Below are 19,285 nucleotides of genomic sequence, written 5' to 3'. Positions count from 1 at the left end.
CCATCGCGCACCTGCAGCCGGCTGGAGAGGAGGTGCCGCTGTTTTGTCCCGGTGCCTGGGTAAGAGGCTGCAGCTGGAAGCAGCTCAACGCCCATCGGGGCTTTCATGTGGGACTTACTGCAAAGTCAGCGCAGTCTTACATCACAGTAAGGAGTTTAAAAGTCAACAATAACCGTAGCTGACACCAAAAAAATGTATTTGTGTTTTTAAGTGGCTGTTTAGCAAAAAAAGTTGCCACTCTCTACAGCTACCTGAAAGGAGGTTGGAGCCAGGTGAGGGTCGGTCTCTTCTCCCATGCAAGCAGTGAGTGGATGAGAGGACATAGTCTTTAGCTGTCCCAGGGGAGGTTTAGATTGGGTATTAGGAAGAAATTCTTCACAGAAGCGGTGATCAGACATTGGAAAGGGCTGCCCAGGGAGGTGGTGGAACCACCGTCCCTGGAGGTGTTTAAGGAAGGACTGGGCGTGGCATTCTGTGCCAGGGTCTGGTTGACAAGGTGGTGTTGGGGCAGAGCCATGCTTTGAAAAGCAGTGCTCCCAGACTGTCATGGTTTATCCTGTACTCAGGTGACTCAATGACATTTCAGAAGTGAAACAAGCTGGAGATGTGCAGCTCAGGAAGTGTATTGGAAAAACAGATCTTCCTTTCAAAATAAATACTTTTCCTATGAACTTCGTAAAATGCAGAATGACACAGAAGTTAATCTAAATTATCTTTTGCCACAGAAAATCAAGGAGCAGCTGAGCCCTTTATCAGTTGTTTCAAAACAGGAAGCCATGTGGTTAAACATTTTAATACTCCAGCTCACTGAAAGTTGCAGAGGTTCTGCAGCAAACCTGAAAGTGTAAAGTGCGTTAGGATTTTTGATGCATTACTGCACTCAAGCTTTTGCAAACAATGTATCAGGTTTTGTAAAATGTGTTTTCCAGGCTTCTTGGAACACCAAACTACAGAAAGTATCTTCAACAGCTTCTTTGAAATTAATGGTGATGAAATGATGCAAAAAGTTGTTGGAAAAAAGTGCTTATTTCCAGAATAGCAATCAGCTCAGAAATAATGTTGTTTAATATCTTTTTTCATATAAGTACATCAGAGTTCTTCATCACCATGCTTACTTACAGTGAGAACAGCCAACCTCCTTCCAGCTTCAAGAACTGGAAATAGGTCTCCTGAAGTCAGTGGAGCTATAAAAGTGGAAGTGGTGCTGTCTACAGTGCATGTTATAAAATTGCAGGGGTCTAATTATGACCTGTTTATTGTTTGTTTTTAAAGGAATTATTTTGGAATATGTAGAAGGTGGTGAGTCAAAGACCAGATCAATAGATCTACTTGATCTTAAACCTGAGTAAGTATGATATTATTTCAGATAACAGCACTCTCTACCTTTTTATAGCATGTTCATGTACGACTCTATTTGACTGTTTTAGATATAATTGAGGTCAGTTGTTATGTAGAGCCTACCTGCTCTACTCAGCCAGCTCTGGTAGGAAGAGCTTCAGAAAAATAACAAAGTGCCACCATTAAATAAAGTTGCCGAAATTAGTGGAGTTTCATACACAGAAAGATATGAACTAATATGATTGTCTTAATATCAACATTGATATGGAATAGGCCTTGCATGTAAGCCAAAGTCAGTGGACAGTGTAAGATGCATATGCCAGATGAAAAATCCCAATTTAAAATTTAATAATTTTTGTCTACCTGGAACCATCCAGTATAGTGCTGTGGATAAAATGTATCAAGTCTCTGTGAAATAAATAAGTTGTCTGGTGTTACTGAACAAGAGTATAAACAATGAGAGGACGCTAATTTATGGGATGTAGTGGCTCTCATTTAGAAGACTGATGGAGAAAATCCCCTCTAGACTTGAATAATTCCCATACTAGAAGAAATGCTTTCTTGCTAAACTGATTTTAAGAGTGTATCGGTGATTTGACTGCTGAGTTTCTCACAGGAGGCCAGAAATTAGTAGTTATCTGATGCTGATGCCTTAAGAGGCCTCCTAGAAACAGAGACTAGACAGGAGTAAAGGAATAAAAGCAGGTATTTCTTTGAAAGGCCTTCAAAGGTACCCCCTGGGGGCCAGAGGCTATTGCCAAGATGGACTCCAAGATGGATGACAGGTCACGAGTTCTTCACACTTTTATAGGTTTGGTTCATTTGCATATTAGGGTTAATTCTCCAATTAAAGATTCAGTTTAATGATGTAATTTCCCCTCCGCTTGCTCCCCTTAGAGGCTTTTGGTTTATACTTTCTGGGCTTAGGACAGTCTGGGTGTCCTTGAAGAGCAGGCCTGGAGAGGTTTTGTTATGTCTACCTAGCATGAGAGAGCAGAAATTAACAGGCTACAAGAAACTTCAGAGTTACACACTAAGCAGTACAGGATTTGAAAAATACAGAAGTTAAAACCTAAGGCATCAATGCCATGGAAAGATGATACAGTTCCACAGACCAGCTGTGACCCACTCCCTGGGGGTCCAGCGGCATCAGTAGAGTGGACCAGGTTGTGGTAGTTACTGTTACAACCAGGAGTTGTAGAAACAGCCATAGATTTCTGAAGCAACAGACTGAGATAAATTTAATTTAAATTTGCATATATAATTTATCTTGTTACTACTTCATGGGCAATTTGTTTGGAATTTATGAAATTCCAGTTTAATTCAGATATTTAAACTTACAGTTTGGGACACACATCTCCCATGTCTGATCCTCTGTGGAAATCATTTGAAAAGATGAATTTCTTGCCAAGCTACAATTTTTAAAAGTTGCAGTTTCTGTACAACTTCAGTAAGAGAGGGAAGGAAGTATAAAAACCAAGAAAGATTTATCCATATTTCTTTAGGCCTATACAGAATGAGATAAATGCATAACATTTAATTGCTTACTTCAGTTTCTCTGCAAGTAAATAATATTCTTGGGTTTGTATTCATAATTATTGCCAGAGGATGGAATGTGGTGGGTTTGTATTTGGGGGTATTTTTTGAATTTGTTTTCATTCTTTTTTTATAATTAGCACAGATGTCCCAGCCTTAGTAGAAGAAATTCAGAAAGGAGAACCTCTCATCACAGCTTCCTGCTTGGAACATGTCGTACATCTAGTACAAAGATTGCAGGACAAGCTAGGGGAAAAACAGAATCACAAATTCTCTCTTTTTAAGGTCAGAGGCATCTTTCAAGTAATTTAGGGCATTTTGGGGGGTTTAAGCTGTGGTACTGTGAGTATGTTTTTACTGCTGTGTATTGTGCCTGAGGGCAAAATTGGGACTCTATGACTGATTTCTTGGCACTTCTCAATCCTGTCGGCACTTCCAGAGCAACTGAGTCTGGCTTAGTTGTTTCTGCCTGGAATTCCCCCCGAAAGGCTGAAGTATAACTGTCCCTAGACATTGTTTACACAGGCTTATGCACTAGGGTGTGTTTTGGGTGGAGAAAAATCAGTCTTTTATTTGTGGGCCAGCAACACCCATAGTTACATTAAAACAAAACCTGTAAATAGACCCCAATTAAATTAGCTGTTGGGAAAGGACCAAAAGATTTTCATACCATTGTCTACTTCATCTTGTGAAGATTATGGGATTTATGCTATTATTTTATGGGGTTTTATGCTACATGCAGTTGTCATTCCTAATCCTGGTTTTCATTACTTTCTGTCATTACTATTATCTTTGAATATTGATAAATTGATCTTAAACTTACAGACAGCACTTGAAATATTATTTCAAAAAAATGGGATTTTTAAGAACAATGCTCAGAGAGAGCTTTCAGAGCTCCAAATCCAGGATTCAGTCTGTCAGGAGAGAAAAGGTTTAATTGTATTTAATTGTGGAAATGAAACTTTCTTCCAGAGAGTGCAAGCTGCAATCTGACATAGTTAAATGTTGTATCTTTATTTGGTCAGCAGATGGCAATGTGTAGCTGTTAAAGAATGTTGGTCAGTGCTGTGGTGTTTACTGTTACCTTAAATTAAGAGTGAAAAAGAAGTTGTTTTCGGTTGGTTTGTTCAGCTAAAAACCCTTACGTGTTGCTAGGTATAACTTTGGTTCTTATGACCAACAATACTCATCTGGGTGAATTCTGCAAAGATATATGTATTTAACCTTGAAACCAGAGCTATGTAATAAGGCATCTTAAATTGAAAAAGTTTCTCTTCTGAGTTATGCTTTCAACTGAGATAATGCCTTGCTCTTCAAAAGCTTTTAAAATTGTTTGTTCACAGAGATTGACAGATCTTCAAATTCTTGTTCAAACTTGAGTGTAAATAATGTATTTGTTCATTGTTGGGTTTGTAGTTTGTAGTGCTGTGTTTGAGCTTCTGTATTTGGAAATAATAGAGGCAGGCAAATGCAATCAGTGCTGGCTTATTTCCTTCACTCAAGAGTGGTTAGAAGGGTGTGAAAAGAACTTGTTTGATATTTCAGTTTCATTTAAGGCTTCTAAATGAAACATGAGTACCAGGTCCTTCTGAGATACTAATAAAATACAAGAGATGGGTGGGAGTGAGATTTTTTTTTTCTTTTCCCTGAAAAAAATGTTCCATGTGTGCATTGTTTGGAAATCAATGGTTTTTTTCCTGTTGCACTGGAGTATAATCTGAAACAAGTGTATAAACTCATCTTTTTGTAGTTTCCAGTAACTGGGGTGATGGTGGTATGTTAGGCACCCTGCAGAGAAACAAGCTTTTATAGCAATTTCTCAGGTTTTAAACTATTACATGGCATGGGATGCTGTAGTGATTTGCAGATTTTTATCTTAGGTACAGCTGTAGCAGATTTTGCAGAACTGAGGTATATTTTTTCTAATATTGCCTTAGGGTTTGATTATTGTATCATTTGCAGCAGCAATTCTTGCTGGCTCAGAGTTCTATGGATGAAGCAGCTGCATCATTGGGCATTGGAAGAACAGAATTAGTCTCATAATCTGGAATTACACAAAAACCCATCTCGTATTCCTCCCTTTTTTCATAATTTCAAAATACCTTTGAGTTGTTCAGAGCTCCCTGCATGTAATCCTAAAAATCTTATGGGTCAGATTTCCATAAATTTCCATAATTATTGATTCTCATGTGCAGATGGATATTGTGGCTCTTTTTAAAAAACACAATATTTTTGTCATTTCCACATCTTGATTGCTCATTCCCACTTCGGTAGCTAAAAGTACAACTTGTGTTGCTTTCTCTAGAGAACAGAAATTGTTGTTTCTGTAATATAAAATACATTTTCTCTTTCTCCCTCTCAGTCCTTCACTTGACAATTGTTACTTCCATTTTGATGAGTCCCTACTCTTCTCAGTGGAGGATCTATGAGCCTCTCTCATTTTCCTTTTAGAGACAGGCAGCTGGGAAAACTTGAGATAAGAAAAAGGAGTTGAAGCTCTGGTAATATGTCAGTGATTAAATCTCATTGTTCATAAATAGTTTCTTCTTCATTCTTACACTACAGAAAAGACCTAGTGAATCACTGGGGTATTTTTAACATCCCTTTACTTCACTGTCAGCAATTGCTGAGATTTCCCAGTTCATGATTTTATTATGCTTTAGACTTGAGGAGAGGACAGCTTGTAATAGGTGCAAATTGTTCAAGTGCAAACCATGTTTTATAGCAGAGAGTTTATTCAAACACTAACCAGATTATATGTTTTTGGTCTCCTTTTTAAACTATCATGGCATGGTGATTCCACTGGCAGTACCTGAATCTATCTTCACCTCTGTTTAATAAACCTTAGTATGTATTATTATGGCTATGGGTTCATTCACATCCTGTATTATGTCCGATTTATTACCTTAGAAACAATGTTAGAAAACAGTGCCCTCCACTACCTACACAATATGTGCAGACATTAAATTTGAAATTCCTTCTTGGAATTTTGTCTTGCTGAGTATCTTTGTTATGGTTTTCAACACATTGTCATGACCTCGTAGGACAGAGCTGAAGCTCGTATCTCTTCTTCTTGTTTTGTATAACAAAGTCACATGCCAGCTGGAAGCATCCCATACCCTAACATTCTCAAATACTCAATTTAACTGGATTTCTTCGTTCACTGGATAAGGCTTAATATTAGTTGGGATTTATTTCATCAGTGATCTCAGCAGGTGTGGTCTCCTCATTTGTTTTGCTCATTCAGCTCTGGTCTAGGATTACTTTGCTGGTCTTGGAGAAGGTGAAGAAAATGCAAATATGGGGAAAAAGAGTTCATTAATGTAAAGTATGAAATTGAAATCAATACTATATAACATCTTCTGTGATAACCTGATGATTAATGTGGGATTTCTTCTCCTCTTACAGGAGGAGGAGAAAAAATTAATTTGTTGAATATTTTGAGCAATTTGGTTTATTTTGTTAGCATCAAATGTTTTTGCTCTCACTGCCCTCCCTTCTATTTCAGGTGCTTAGAACACACATACTGCCTCTGACTAATGTAGCATTTAACAAATCTGGTTCCCGGTAAGTTGCTTTCAAAGTCAAAGCACATAATCATTAATTGAAGTTTTGTACTTGTAAATTAAATGGTACGGAAACTTCAGTGCTCTTATCTTTGCTGCAAAAAGAACTCAGCTCTGCTGCTTCTAAGCAGCTTCAGGCGTAATTGGGGATTATATTTCAGGCCTCTGTGGGAAAAACCAATGGGAGATGCAAAAAAGTAGCAGGTGAGATTCAATTTATCTAATTTTTTTCTTCCACAGCCATAGTCTGTTGACAATTACCATATTACAGAAAGAAGCACCTTTATGGCAATAAGCTAAATATTGGTAAAAGCTAAATGAGGCTTTGACAAACTCATTTGGGAGTTTCATTGTAGTGAAAGTATAGCTTTCATGTTAATTGATTTCACTGTGGACATATGTCTTATCATTTTTTCCTTCATGTCTTGAAAGCAGCTGCATGCTTTCTAGTTGAAATACATTAAAGATTAGAAAAAATGTGTTTTTATGAATAATATGTTAAAAAGAAAGAAGAAAAGGAACCTCTATATTCATTAATCTGTATTTTTGAAAGAAAGAGGAGATTTAGGGTTTGAGACAATGCTAACTGAAATCTGTGGAAATAAATCATTTGGCTGTGCATTGGGACCGGTAAGATATTTGCTGTATTCAGAAATTAATTTATCTTTGCTTTAGCTTTATCACTGGAAGCTATGATAGAACCTGCAAACTATGGGATACAGTGTCGGGAGAAGAGCTACGGTCACTGGAGGGACACAGAAATGTTGTCTATGCAATAGCTTTCAACAACCCCTATGGGTAAATAAATTTCCTCTGAAATTCTTCATAATTGCTAATAATGTTATTTTGCAAATACTCTGACATAGAATAGACTATTTCAAATTGAAAGAGTTCAACTTCTGAATTTGTAGAGTTCAGCTATAGCTAATCGCCGTGGGATGACACTGTCATTATTCGTAAGAGATCCATTCAAACATGTTTTCTGCTATCATTTTTTAAAATAAAACTTAGAAATTCTAACCACAAATTTAATTAGGTATTCAGTCTTGAAAAAAATACAAATGAGTCAGTTGAATATATTGAAACACAGTTTATTTCAGTAATATCTACTTGACCAGATTGTGTTCTGAATGTTAATCATTCTCTTCTGCCTCCATGTAGTTGTATGTGATGTGTGATATAAGTATTTATGGCAATCTGTGTTGCTTCAGTTAAGGAGAAAGAAGTGGATTTCTCCATTTTTCATTACACATTCAGTATTATTTAGGACATGGTATAGAAATGTCACAGCTTTTGAGTAATTTTTGTAAAATCCACAAGGTGCTGCTGTGTGAATGTCAGATATTAATTTTTGCACCTTTTGTTTTCTGCAGTAACTGCTCTAAGTTGGAATTGCCACCTGTTAGGTGAAGGGAATTACATGTTAGCTACTGTAGTTTCATTTTCATTTGCTTCCTGAGGAAGCTGTCATGTGTGAGAAAACCATTTTTTTTTCTGTAAAGTAAGATAAACTAATTCCTGTTTTTCTATTGAATCACATTACTGTCAGATGTCCTATTAATCAGTTGAACAATACACAATTAACATCAGGAAATAAATGTTAAAAGATTTGTTCTTGCGCTATTTGAAATTTCATCTCTTTCTTCTATATGAAAAGGAAAACTTAGACCCTGCTGTGTCAGTGTCTTATGTTCTGATATTAGTCTTTACTTTAGAAAAACATCTAATGAAGTTCATTTATATAGCTTGGTGAAACTAATGACAAAAATCTGTGCAAAGATCAATAACTAGACTGTAACATAAAAGTGGAGAAGCAACATACAGCAAGACAAAACCTGATGAGAACCTTGAACTACTTTTACATTAAAAGTTTGATAAAAAAAGAACTTTTTTCTGCTATCTTTAGGTTTCAATACAGTGCCCCTTGGTATATTTTCTGGATACTTCACTTTAGTCTTGCTCTAACTGCAGATGGTCACAACACTTCCACTGACTTCAGGGGAAGTAGAGTTCAACTTTTGAAATTTGGGTGAACTGCATTTATAATTGTTGACAAAGAGATGTTATCTGATGAAATGATATAACTTCTTAATACATCTGTAAGTGCAGCACATCATCATCCCTAAAGCAGGTCAGTCATCAGTTATGAACACTCCTGTGCTAACAGATAGGCACAGTAGCTTCTCTTAGAAGCGCATTGTGTCTGCTAATTTTTTGCCTTGCTGTAACCTGTGTTTGTGAAATCTTGCTGCAGGATCTCGTAGTGTGGCAGCAAGCACCGAAGTGCATGGGAGCTTCTAAGGCTGGGTGTTGTTTCTGTGGATTCTGCTGTCTCTGGAGTCAGAGGGTTTTTCTAAAGAAAAATGATAGGATTTTTTTTTTTTTCTATTTAGTGACAAAATTGCCACTGGATCTTTTGATAAAACCTGCAAACTGTGGAGTACAGAAACAGGAAAATGTTATCATACCTTCAGAGGACATAGTGCAGAAATAGTGAGTAGTTATGGATGCTTCTTATTCCTTTATGTTTCCTCACACCATCGTTGATGACTGTGAGTTTGAACTCCCTGTGAGCTCCCACTGTAAAGCACGGTTATTGTGGTACATCTGTTCATACATCTAGATCTTGTTAACATTTCTGCACTGCAAGGGAAGATAGTCTGACAGTTCTTGAGACAGAATAAACCCTCATACACAGTTTGAAATTATATTTTTATTTTCACTTTGTTCCAATTCCCCTTGTTTGCTAAATGTTAAAATATTGAAAAATACTATAGCAATTGGAATTTTCAGTTTATTGTACATACTTTTGGCCTGATTACATATCATGTTTTTCTAGCTATCTTGCATTGCCTCTCATATTTGCAGAACTAAATACACAAGAATATCATTACTTGTGTGGTTGTCTTTCACACAGAGATCTGTATTTCATGTACAGAACCGATTGGAGCTGTAGAAGAACGGATTTCTGAAATGTAAAGTGTGTTAACTGGGAATATGTGGGATGCTGAAATGTCACAGATCTATGAAATTAAAAGAGTTTAAGCTTAAAAATGCTTGGTTTCCTCTCCAATGCACTAGGACCCCTATCAGCGACAGCAAGTACCTTGATGCACAAATTTCAATTTAAAAGATTGAGGCAAAGGCACTAAAACTCTGAATTTCAATGATGAGTGGGGTTTTGGGGATTTTTTTTTTTTTAATAGCTATACAATCAATGTTCAATAAACTATTGCTGAAAATCATTTCTGAAAAAAAAAATGGAATTTACTTGTAGATTGAGAGGCCTTAACTAGAGCAGGAAAATTTGGTGGTTTACCATATTGGAACTGGGGTTTGTTTCAGTGTGTTTTTGATTCTCTGGATGATCTGAAAGAGTTACCCCTTACAATGGACAACGTGTTTGCTTATTGAGAAAGGCTGCAGTGATTTTGCTTCCACAAATCAGTCAGGTAAATGTTTAAAGGCCTCTCAATTTTTTCTGACTTCTGTAGGGGTTAGATTAGACCCAGAGTATTATGAGTTGTGCTAGCAAGTAATTAGTAGAAGAAAATTGCCATCAGAAAAGGATGTGTTTCTCTGAATCAGACCTGTTTCTGAAAGGCCATTATTGCATCTGATACACTGCTGGCAAGGACGTGCCCATAGTTCATCAGTATGAAAACACTGACCTTCTGTTTTCCTTTTTTTATGGCACCTCCTATTCTTTATTTGCAGAGCAATCATACTGAATAATTACAGAGAATGGGAGGATGACTACATAATTTTTTAATGTGAAAAATGAATTAAAGCAGTCGTTGAGCTTTTGTTCTTGCTTTTTCTTAAACACAATGTTGTGGCGGTGCCCTTGGCAAATGACACAGATAATGACACCTGATAAGGTGAGAGTGCAGAGTGTGTTTGTGGGTACACAGAACTGTTCGGATGATGTTTACCCAATCTCATCAAGTAAGAGAGGAAACCTACCAAATGATAGTGCTAGGGAGGACTGTCAGACTGAAGAGTAATTGGAAGATTTCGAAGAGAATTTTGAAATAAAGAAAACAAAGCATGTGCTTGCAAAGAGTCCACTTGAGATGAGTATTTATCCAGAGTTATGTGGTAAGGATTTGTTGCTGTTCTAGTGAGCTGTTGGAAGAACTCTGCAAGTTTTCTGTATGCCATAAAATATTATCAGACCTTTGCCTTATTTAAAAATATTAATCCTGACCCTTGTTTTGTTTTTTTAGAACATATATATAAACGGACTCCTTTAAACTTTCTCTATCCAATGTTTCTTGCTACAGGTATGTTTATCATTTAATCCTCAAAGCACACTGTTGGCAACTGGAAGCATGGATACCACTGCTAAATTATGGGATCTAGAGAAAGGAGAAGAAGTAGCCACTTTAAGTGTATGTTTGCAGTCCTCATGTTTTTAAAGGTGTTCCTTGCTATCTTAGTTTTCCAGCTGGGATAAATAACACTGTAACCATTACAACTGTTTGCAAACCTTGCAGTTTCTTTTACCAGGTGGTCCCATAGTGACTGCAGTTACAAAACAGAGTAAGAAAACTTGAAGGGAATGAGAAACCTGTGGTATTTTATGAGTCCTATTTATCAAAAGACAGATTTTCTCATTCCAGTGACATTACTGCTATAGATTAGAATGCCTTCCATCACTTGTTAAAACCTGCTGCTCTACTGTCAGTTGTGACCTCCTCTGTATGGTTCTTCTTCCTGTAAACATGAGCAGAGGACAGACATCCAGTAATCTCTAGATTGTCATCTCTCTTTGCTCTGCATGGCTTGCTGGCATTCCCCAGGGTCAGACTGGCCTCTGCTGTTTCAGTGCATGTGTCTCACATAAATACTAACTAATATGTAGTGAATAAGCTTCCCGCTTAAGTGGTGTGCCTGAATTTTTGCAGTTGTTGGGATATTGACTATGCCACAGTCAAGTAGATCTTTCTGTCAAAATTGTGATGTGCTGGACAAGACAGTAAATAAAATAGTGATGAGTTATGGAAGGATTATACTGCTGAAAAAAGACTACATATTAAACTTTATTAATGGAAAAGTCATAATTCATATTCTCATACTTCTTTCTAAAAATTCTCAGGGACACTCAGCAGAAATTATTGCTCTGTCTTTCAATACCACTGGAGACAGGATCATCACTGGCTCCTTTGACCATACAGTAGCAGTATGGGATGTTGGCACTGGCAGGTACTAAAGCACTAATAAATATAATTTTACTTTGCATGATTTCAGGACAAATTAAATAGAAAATGTTGAGCTACACATTACAGAGCTTGTATTTCATTTAGAGTATATGTTCCTTCATCTTGTAATTGGTTGCTCCTGTTCTGTTTGTTCTTTTGGAAAGGAATGCTGCTCATGAAATGCTTTTTTATGTGTTCTTTGTTTTAAATATCTATCTTATGAGCACTAAAGAGGCAGAAAGAATGGACAGATCCTGTGCTTGTTCCTGGTGAATTCTCCAAACAGGAAAATATTTTATCAACATGGAAACTCATGACTTGCAAAGTGTCTACAATTTCTAGGCTGTTTAAGTAGAAAGAAAGTATATGTTATGTTATAGAAAATTAGTCTGGTTATGGTGTATGTTTCCTTCTCACAATCCTTTGTAAGTATAAATTTAAAAATGTGTCTCCTCCAACTGTAGAGAACAAAATCTCTTGATTAAGACGCCAAAAAATAATGATGTAGAAGCTAAATATGAACTTGTGTAATACTGACAAATCCACTTGTTTTTTCAATCGGAAACTCAGTGTAAGTAAAATAATAAAATTATCACCCTGATTACTGACAAAGTAATTTATGAAGATAACCATTCTATTTTGTTTACAGGGGTCATGCCTTTTTTCTTTTTGTGAGAGCAAGGGGAATATCTCTGAAATTTAATAAAAGGGATGTGTGTGTATAGAAATATCTTGGTGTAATAGACAATATATATCAAAATGAGACTAATTGTCACATAGTACGTCATTTAAGGCTTGATCCTGTGATCTTTGAGCTTATTCAACACCAACACTCAGTCAGCAAATTGACCTTTGGATTCAACTTCATTCAGCCTGATGTTCTTGCAAGTATTTTTGTTTGAAAGCAACTTTTTCCAGCTTAATGTCTGAACCTACAGTGAAATCAAGGTCTGGGGATTTTAAAGTTACATTCTTTATTCTATGAAATCAGTGTGGGCTTGACATCAGGGCCAATACCAGGAAGTGGAATATGAAGGAGAAGATTCTCATTTAAACACTAGCAGCTCTGGTGAGTAACTAGTGGGCAATAGAATTGTTCCAAGGCCAGCAATTGGCTTTCAGATGCCACTTGGACATGAATACATTTAGGAATAATGAAAAGTTGCAGTCAGAAAGGACATGAGCAAATCATAATTTGCTGCAGACAGGTTCAGGTAGATTTGCAAAAATTTTCTAGGTGAGGTTTTGTGTGCTTGTTTTTGACCTTGTGAATTAAATGAGATGTACAGCTTTCCAAATTCGGGTTTCTTCTAATTTTGCTGGCTGGCCCTAGTGAGCATATGTGTTCCTGAGTTTTATTTTGGGTAGGTACCTTGAGCTGTACTGAAGTACAGTTCTCTGAAGGAAGTACAGTACTCTGAAGGAAGCTGATGAAGGGACAAGAAATCAGAACAAGGTTCAAGATTTTCTTCATATAATACTACGATTTAAAAAAAGGGTGGAGGGGGAAACATGCTTTTGTAATACAGGTCTATATTTCCATGGCAGATATAGTCAGTTGTAGTTCAGTCTGCAGAGCTGCATTTGGCAAATCAACAGCCCGTACCTGTACCTGTGGTCAGGACTGCTGAATACCAGGGTGCTGAGAGAGAAGCAGTTCCTCATTTGCAATTATGGTCAAATACTAGAGCATCCAGATATCAAATTTCACTTGGCAACTGAAGGCTAAGGAAATACTGTCATGACTAAAGCTGATTGTTTTTAATAAATAACTTAAATGGAAATTTTTAATAGCACTTCATAAGCCTCTCTTCTGTGTTCTTGCTGTGTATCTGATAATGGTTTCTGTGAGATGTTCTCCACATTGCTTTATATTCTGTTTATTGATCAGATTTTTATGTCAAAGCTTGAGGCCCACACTGCCTTTTTTAAAATTGGAAGTTTAAGCTTTCGACTTTTAATTTAAAACTTTTTTCTAGGTATTACTAGGTATTTATAGTAACAACAGTCTTGATGGCCAAATAATATGTTTATAAAATTAAGTTTTCTTCTGTTATCTGCTTGTTGATTTTTGGTTTTACTGTAAAAAACTCTACACAATTACAGCATTGTAGGCATCACAGTGTTAGACAGTAAAAGGAGTAATGTAAAATGCTATGAATGTAATCAAGTTTCTCTTACCAGAAACAAATAGAAAATTCAAATGCTCAGGAAATTTTCTTTGCTGTTCATTTAGCACATATATCAATTTAGCTACCCTTATATATCTTGTGCAATGAGTAAGAACATTTCAGTCACTTAAGATCTTTAGTTGTTTTTCCAGTCATTAGTTTATCTGTTTTTTACAGTGTGCTTCTATTAATGATGCAGTGATGCTAGCATAGTGATAATAACCCAATTTACTAATCCTTTACTACATGTATATCTCAATTAATCTTTTTTAGGCTTTGTTGCCTTATGGGCCATTAATTCTTGGAAGCAGTATTGGCTAATTGTAACCTCTCTATTCAGATAAAGCTGAAGAATTTAATGGGACTTGTATTGTCAGTCTTGTGCAGCAAGAAGTTCAGGATTAATGAGGATTAGAAATCATATTTCAGTTGGGCTGTCATTTGCCTGTTATTTGGGAACATGCTCGCATTAAGTACCTGATTAATTTCCATTTGATCTTCAGTGGATTTTATAAAAGGTTTAGATTATATAGAGTTTTAAAGATGTACTGTTTACAGTTCATTGAAGTAGGAGAATGGAAGAGTAATGTGGAAAAACTTGCTGTGTATGCTTAGCATGTAGGTGAATACAAGGAATCTGTCTCTGCTATTGAAAATCATCACATTTCACTGGAAATACATTCACTAAAATATTTTTGAAAGAGAAGGGAGGAATTTTCCATTATATTCCTTACTGCCTCTTTTTGCCAAAAATAGAAAATGGAATTGATGTAGTACTCGAATCCTAAATGAGCTGCAGCACTCCGTTTAATTGCTTTAATGGTGAAAACTTGACACCTTAACTATACCATTTTCTAAACTTATAATTTATATGTGTATATAAAAATTCACACTATAAATATAAATTATTATTTTAAATTTCTTTTTTGATAGGTTGTTACATACTTTAATAGGCCACCGAGGAGAGATTAGCAGTGCCCAGTTTAACTGGGACTGTTCTCTCATTGTCACTGGATCAATGGACAAAACATGCATGGTAAGCTGGTTGAGTAGGTAGTGAGTACAGCTACTTGTCATATAAAATGTATCTTTTTTAAATTGAGGAGCATTATTTTAAAGTAGTACATATAATGAATTAGAGAATTTACAACTAAATGTAAAATCTATATTCTTACTCATTTCAGTGAAGTCTAGTTAAGTCTTGTTTAAGCAATACACTGAACTAAAAAATGTATAGGACTTCATTAAACTAAAGAGTGACTCATTATTGATTTATATTCAGCTTTCATGTTATTACATGTCAGATATCAGAAAGGGCCTCTACAAGTTGCTTTTTCAATCAACTAGCTATCTATAAAGTATATTAATCAAAAGAAGCAATCCAATGCCCCCTGTTGATCTGTGCAGCTGTGGAATGCTGTGACTGGGATGCACATAGCGACGCTGGCAGGGCACAGGAAGGAGGTGTTGGATGTGTGCTTTGATTATGCTGGGCAGCGCATTGCAACTGCCTCTGCTGATGGTGAGTGAAGGGCCTGGCACTGCTGGGAGCATTGCAACTGCAGCATGAAACACCTTTGTCCTTTCCCTTTGGCTCTGCTTTGAATGTAGCTTGATGAAAGAGTACTTAATTCAGTCGTTGCATTACAGAAATTGGGCATTAAACTTGAAAAGTTTTCTCCAGTGAAAAAGTTCTTTTCATACTCTAATCAACTCAACATGTCTTTCCGCTTTAACATCAAAGTTGCAAGGAAACATTTCACTTGTGGCTGGAAATACATTTTAAATGTGTAGGTAAATAGCTTTTGAGGGGTTTTATTTGGTGGCTCAGATTTAGGCTTAAATGAAAAAGTAGTTGGAACTTTACTGGTGGATTTGCTAGCAGGCTTTCCTAATGCACAAGAGAATACACAATAAAGAGATAGTGAAAGGAGCAATTTTGGTTTTTTATTGGTATGCAGAAATTTTACATGTTTATTATTTGTCTAGGAATCACAAAAACCAGTTTTTTATATTCACCTGCTCCGTTATTTATATTATACGGCATAATGACAATACCATTTTAGTTCTAGATACACAGTTCCAGAAACGGGATACCAGGCTGGATGGGGAGGACTATTTGGGTCTCTTTTCCTGTACTTTCTGTATTAAGACAAAAGACAATGTAAGAAGTTTCCTGAAATTTAATCAATACCTTATTAAATATGAGGAATAGATTGTTAAAATTAATATCTGAAATATAATGAAAGCTTTCTGAATATATTGTACATGCATTCTGAAATTACAGGCTTCAGTAGTCCGTGTTCTACATGGACCTTTGTATTCACATTTTAGATATTTTCCAGGTGAAACCATTTCTGGTCAGGAAAGGAAGTCAATCTTTTCCAAGCAGATTACAGATCTTGTTAACATACTTTACCCTTGGAGGGAACTCTGTGATGATTGCCTTCTATTTCTCTTGAAATTAAACCTGAGGATGAGTTCCTTCTGACCTTATTGAAATGTTCTTACTGAAATGCATGCTTAAGCATAACAATCACATATGGCTCCTACTGCAACAGGGTCAGCAAGGGTCTATAATGCAGAAACAAAACAGTGCATTGCAAAGCTAGAAGGGCATGAAGATGAAATTTCAAAGGTAAGTTGTGTGTGGTTTGCACCTTTTTTTATTTGACTATGTGTGAAATCCAATCCACCAGTTATTCCATGACACAGGAATACTGTTAAAGAATGTGGTGGTATAATAATTAATATTTAGGATTGATAGGTCTGGCTAAGAAGTTATCTTTACTAAGAGAACATTCCTTTTAAAAGCTATCAGACAACAATTGTTTACCAATTCCCCACTTCTGAGCTAAGACAATACTGAGTGTGCTACTCCTTTAGGTTCCAAGAGCCACCGCTCTGTATTGTCATGTCATTTACCATTTGACTTCTTAGAATAGTGGCAGCTACTTAAGTCCATCCCTCCAAAGGGCTGGACACCTGGCTTTGTTGCCATTGAAATGACTGGTTTGCCTAAGCTCTTTCCTTTTCCTGAAGCAGTTTGTCAGTTGGGTCTACAGACCCTCTTGGTAGAGAAGGGGAAATGGAGAGGGAGATGCTCTCTGAGTGTTCTTTCAGTGTGGTCATTGTTAATAGAGCTTCTGTGTCTGACCTGCCCTAAATTGTGCCTGTGTTATTCTGCCATTGTAGTCCCACGTTCTCTGACAGAATAAGCACCAGGTTTTTACTCGTTGACATCTTAAGGCTGTTGCCTCTAAGGCTTTTACCATCACCCTTATCCCTTGCTTCTACCAGATGTGCTCCTCTTTACTCTTTTTCATTTCTCTGCACACCTGGTTTATGGAATGGAACAGAAAAACTATATTTCTGTGGAAAAATACATGGAGTCTTATTTTCAAAAGTCCATAAGGGCTTTGGAGGTATACAGCCTGTTTCAAGGATCACTTGGTCATGAGGAATGTGCTCATGTGCTTTGCTGGAAGTCTTACCTGGCTCAATTTTGAACACCAAGGTTCTGTTCCAAATACACTTAGTTGCTTCCACCATTGTACATATTTTCAAACTTTGTTATTTGTTGCTTGCAGCTTTTCATTATTCTTTCAAATAGGTAGTTCTCCCTAGCTTCCAAGCTAGTGTGTTAAGTCTGTGCTGCTTTTTTGATGCATTTTGAAGTTGAAATATTAGTATTTTGAATCTAGGATGGTTCTTAATGAACAAAACTTAAATGGTTTCATTCTATTGATTTGTCTATTATAATAATTTCGCTGAGAGAATATTAAGTTCAGAAGGATTGGTCTTTCCTCAGTTGCTAAAATCACTGCAGTATTTCACACTGAGGACAGTCTGAACCCCTCCTGCCAAGAGGGTGGATTAGAGACAGCTTCCATCAGGGGCCTTAGTGCCAGCATGATTTCTGTGCTGAAGAGAGAATCTGCTCCTCTGGGAGCATGTGGAAAGGGCCATGTATTTCTACAGGTATTCTGTGGAGATGTGACCACTTGGGAAGGTTATTACTTGGAAATTGAATTTCTGGGTAAAAGACATTTTGCCCTCAGTGATTAAGCAATTTTGCATTCTATAATAAACTGGTATTTTCTGGTGTTGGAAAAATGTACCTGATTATCTGGAAATCCATGAAGTTTTGGCAGTGAATGTTTATCAAACATAAAGACTTACTATAAAATTAATTGCTTCCAGTGCAAATTCCGGTACTACAGAAATTTATGTTATTTAATGTAGAACTCTATAAAATACGTATAAATTTTACATTGGAATAATAATAACATTTAAATAAAGTTGCTACTTTTGCTACCAGTTGTGATTTTGGGGCTTGATATTTGGAAGATACGATCCTGTAGTAAGGTCATGTTATATAAGGCCTTTGTAAATACACGAAGTTTTCAGCCACAGAAGTTTTCCAGCATGACTCTAGTGGAATACGATCCTTTTTTAGCTAAAAAACTATGCAAGAGTTGCTGCTTTCTATTTTCATCTGTCAGTCACTTGATATGCTTCTTTCTCTAGGCATACTGACTTGTTAAGTAACATAACTTATTTCTGTATTTTTTAAAGGTGTGTTTCAACCCCAAAGGCAATTGCATACTAACAGCCAGTTCTGATAAAACAGCTCGACTCTGGGATGCTGCTACTGGACGCTGCCTTCAGATATTAGAAGGTCATGCTGATGAGATCTTCTCCTGTGCTTTCAACTACAAAGGTGATACAATCATTACAGGTAAGTAGTATATTCCATTTTTCTTTTCTTTTTTTTGGAGACACATCTGAAATCTTGTTATGGTAAAAAAAAGTCTGAAAACTTTCCTGGGGCCGTATGCCAAATGCAGGTACCAGCAGTAACTTACAGTATAGTCAAGAAAATCTAGAAATTCACTTTCGAACTGAGGTTTAAGAGAATATGGCCATGGACAAATTTGTGCAAAGGCATGGGCATGCCCTCCCATCACTCCAGTGGGCACATACCAGCACCAGAACAGTGACTAAGCCATTTTCTCACAATGTATTGCCATGAGGGAGGTGTGGATGAGCAAAAAGCAAAGGTTTTTAAATGGGAGCACACCTTTTGTGTATTTGGTACTGAACTCTGGTCAGGTTTCCTTCATTTCAGACAAGAAGTCAGGGGATGCAGGATGATTTCAGCTAAAAATGCTGCCCTAGATCCTGCTGCCTGTTGATAGTTGTGGAGAAAAAAATATTTATGTGTCTCCTGGGTACATTGTTGATGTAGGTATTAACAAAAATGGATAGACTGTGTGATACAGCTAAATGATTCCTTCACCATGTGTGTTTATTACTAGGGAGCAAGGATAACTCCTGTAGAATCTGGCACTGACTGAAGAAAAGGAAGGATCCAGTTTGACGTATGCCTGCCTACTTTGAGTTTCAGAGTCAATAAACTCTGCCTTTCAGATGTGTTTTCTTTTAATCTCTTTGTTGAAGTAGAACA

General features: G+C 36.7%; 1 protein-coding gene across 1 annotated transcript; it reads left to right on the top strand.

The window, feature by feature from the left end:
* Position 1: 1 nt before the first annotated feature.
* DAW1 (dynein assembly factor with WD repeats 1) lies at positions 2-19,249 on the top strand (the record flags this gene model as incomplete). Its single annotated transcript, XM_017726403.1, has 13 exons — positions 2-59; positions 1,273-1,345; positions 3,015-3,159; positions 6,383-6,441; positions 7,116-7,238; positions 8,834-8,933; positions 10,727-10,834; positions 11,542-11,648; positions 14,749-14,851; positions 15,223-15,337; positions 16,377-16,453; positions 18,394-18,556; positions 19,137-19,249. Coding segments are annotated over 13 exons (1,266 nt in total), but the record flags the coding sequence as incomplete, so codon positions are not given.
* Positions 19,250-19,285: the final 36 nt, after the last annotated feature.

The sequence above is a fragment of the Corvus brachyrhynchos genome, unplaced genomic scaffold, assembly GCF_000691975.1.
Source record: "Corvus brachyrhynchos isolate BGI_N302 unplaced genomic scaffold, ASM69197v1 scaffold221, whole genome shotgun sequence".
Lineage (NCBI taxonomy): Eukaryota > Metazoa > Chordata > Aves > Passeriformes > Corvidae > Corvus > Corvus brachyrhynchos.
The sequence above is the reverse complement of the archived record's forward strand: the minus strand, read 5'-3'. Positions and strand labels throughout refer to the sequence as shown.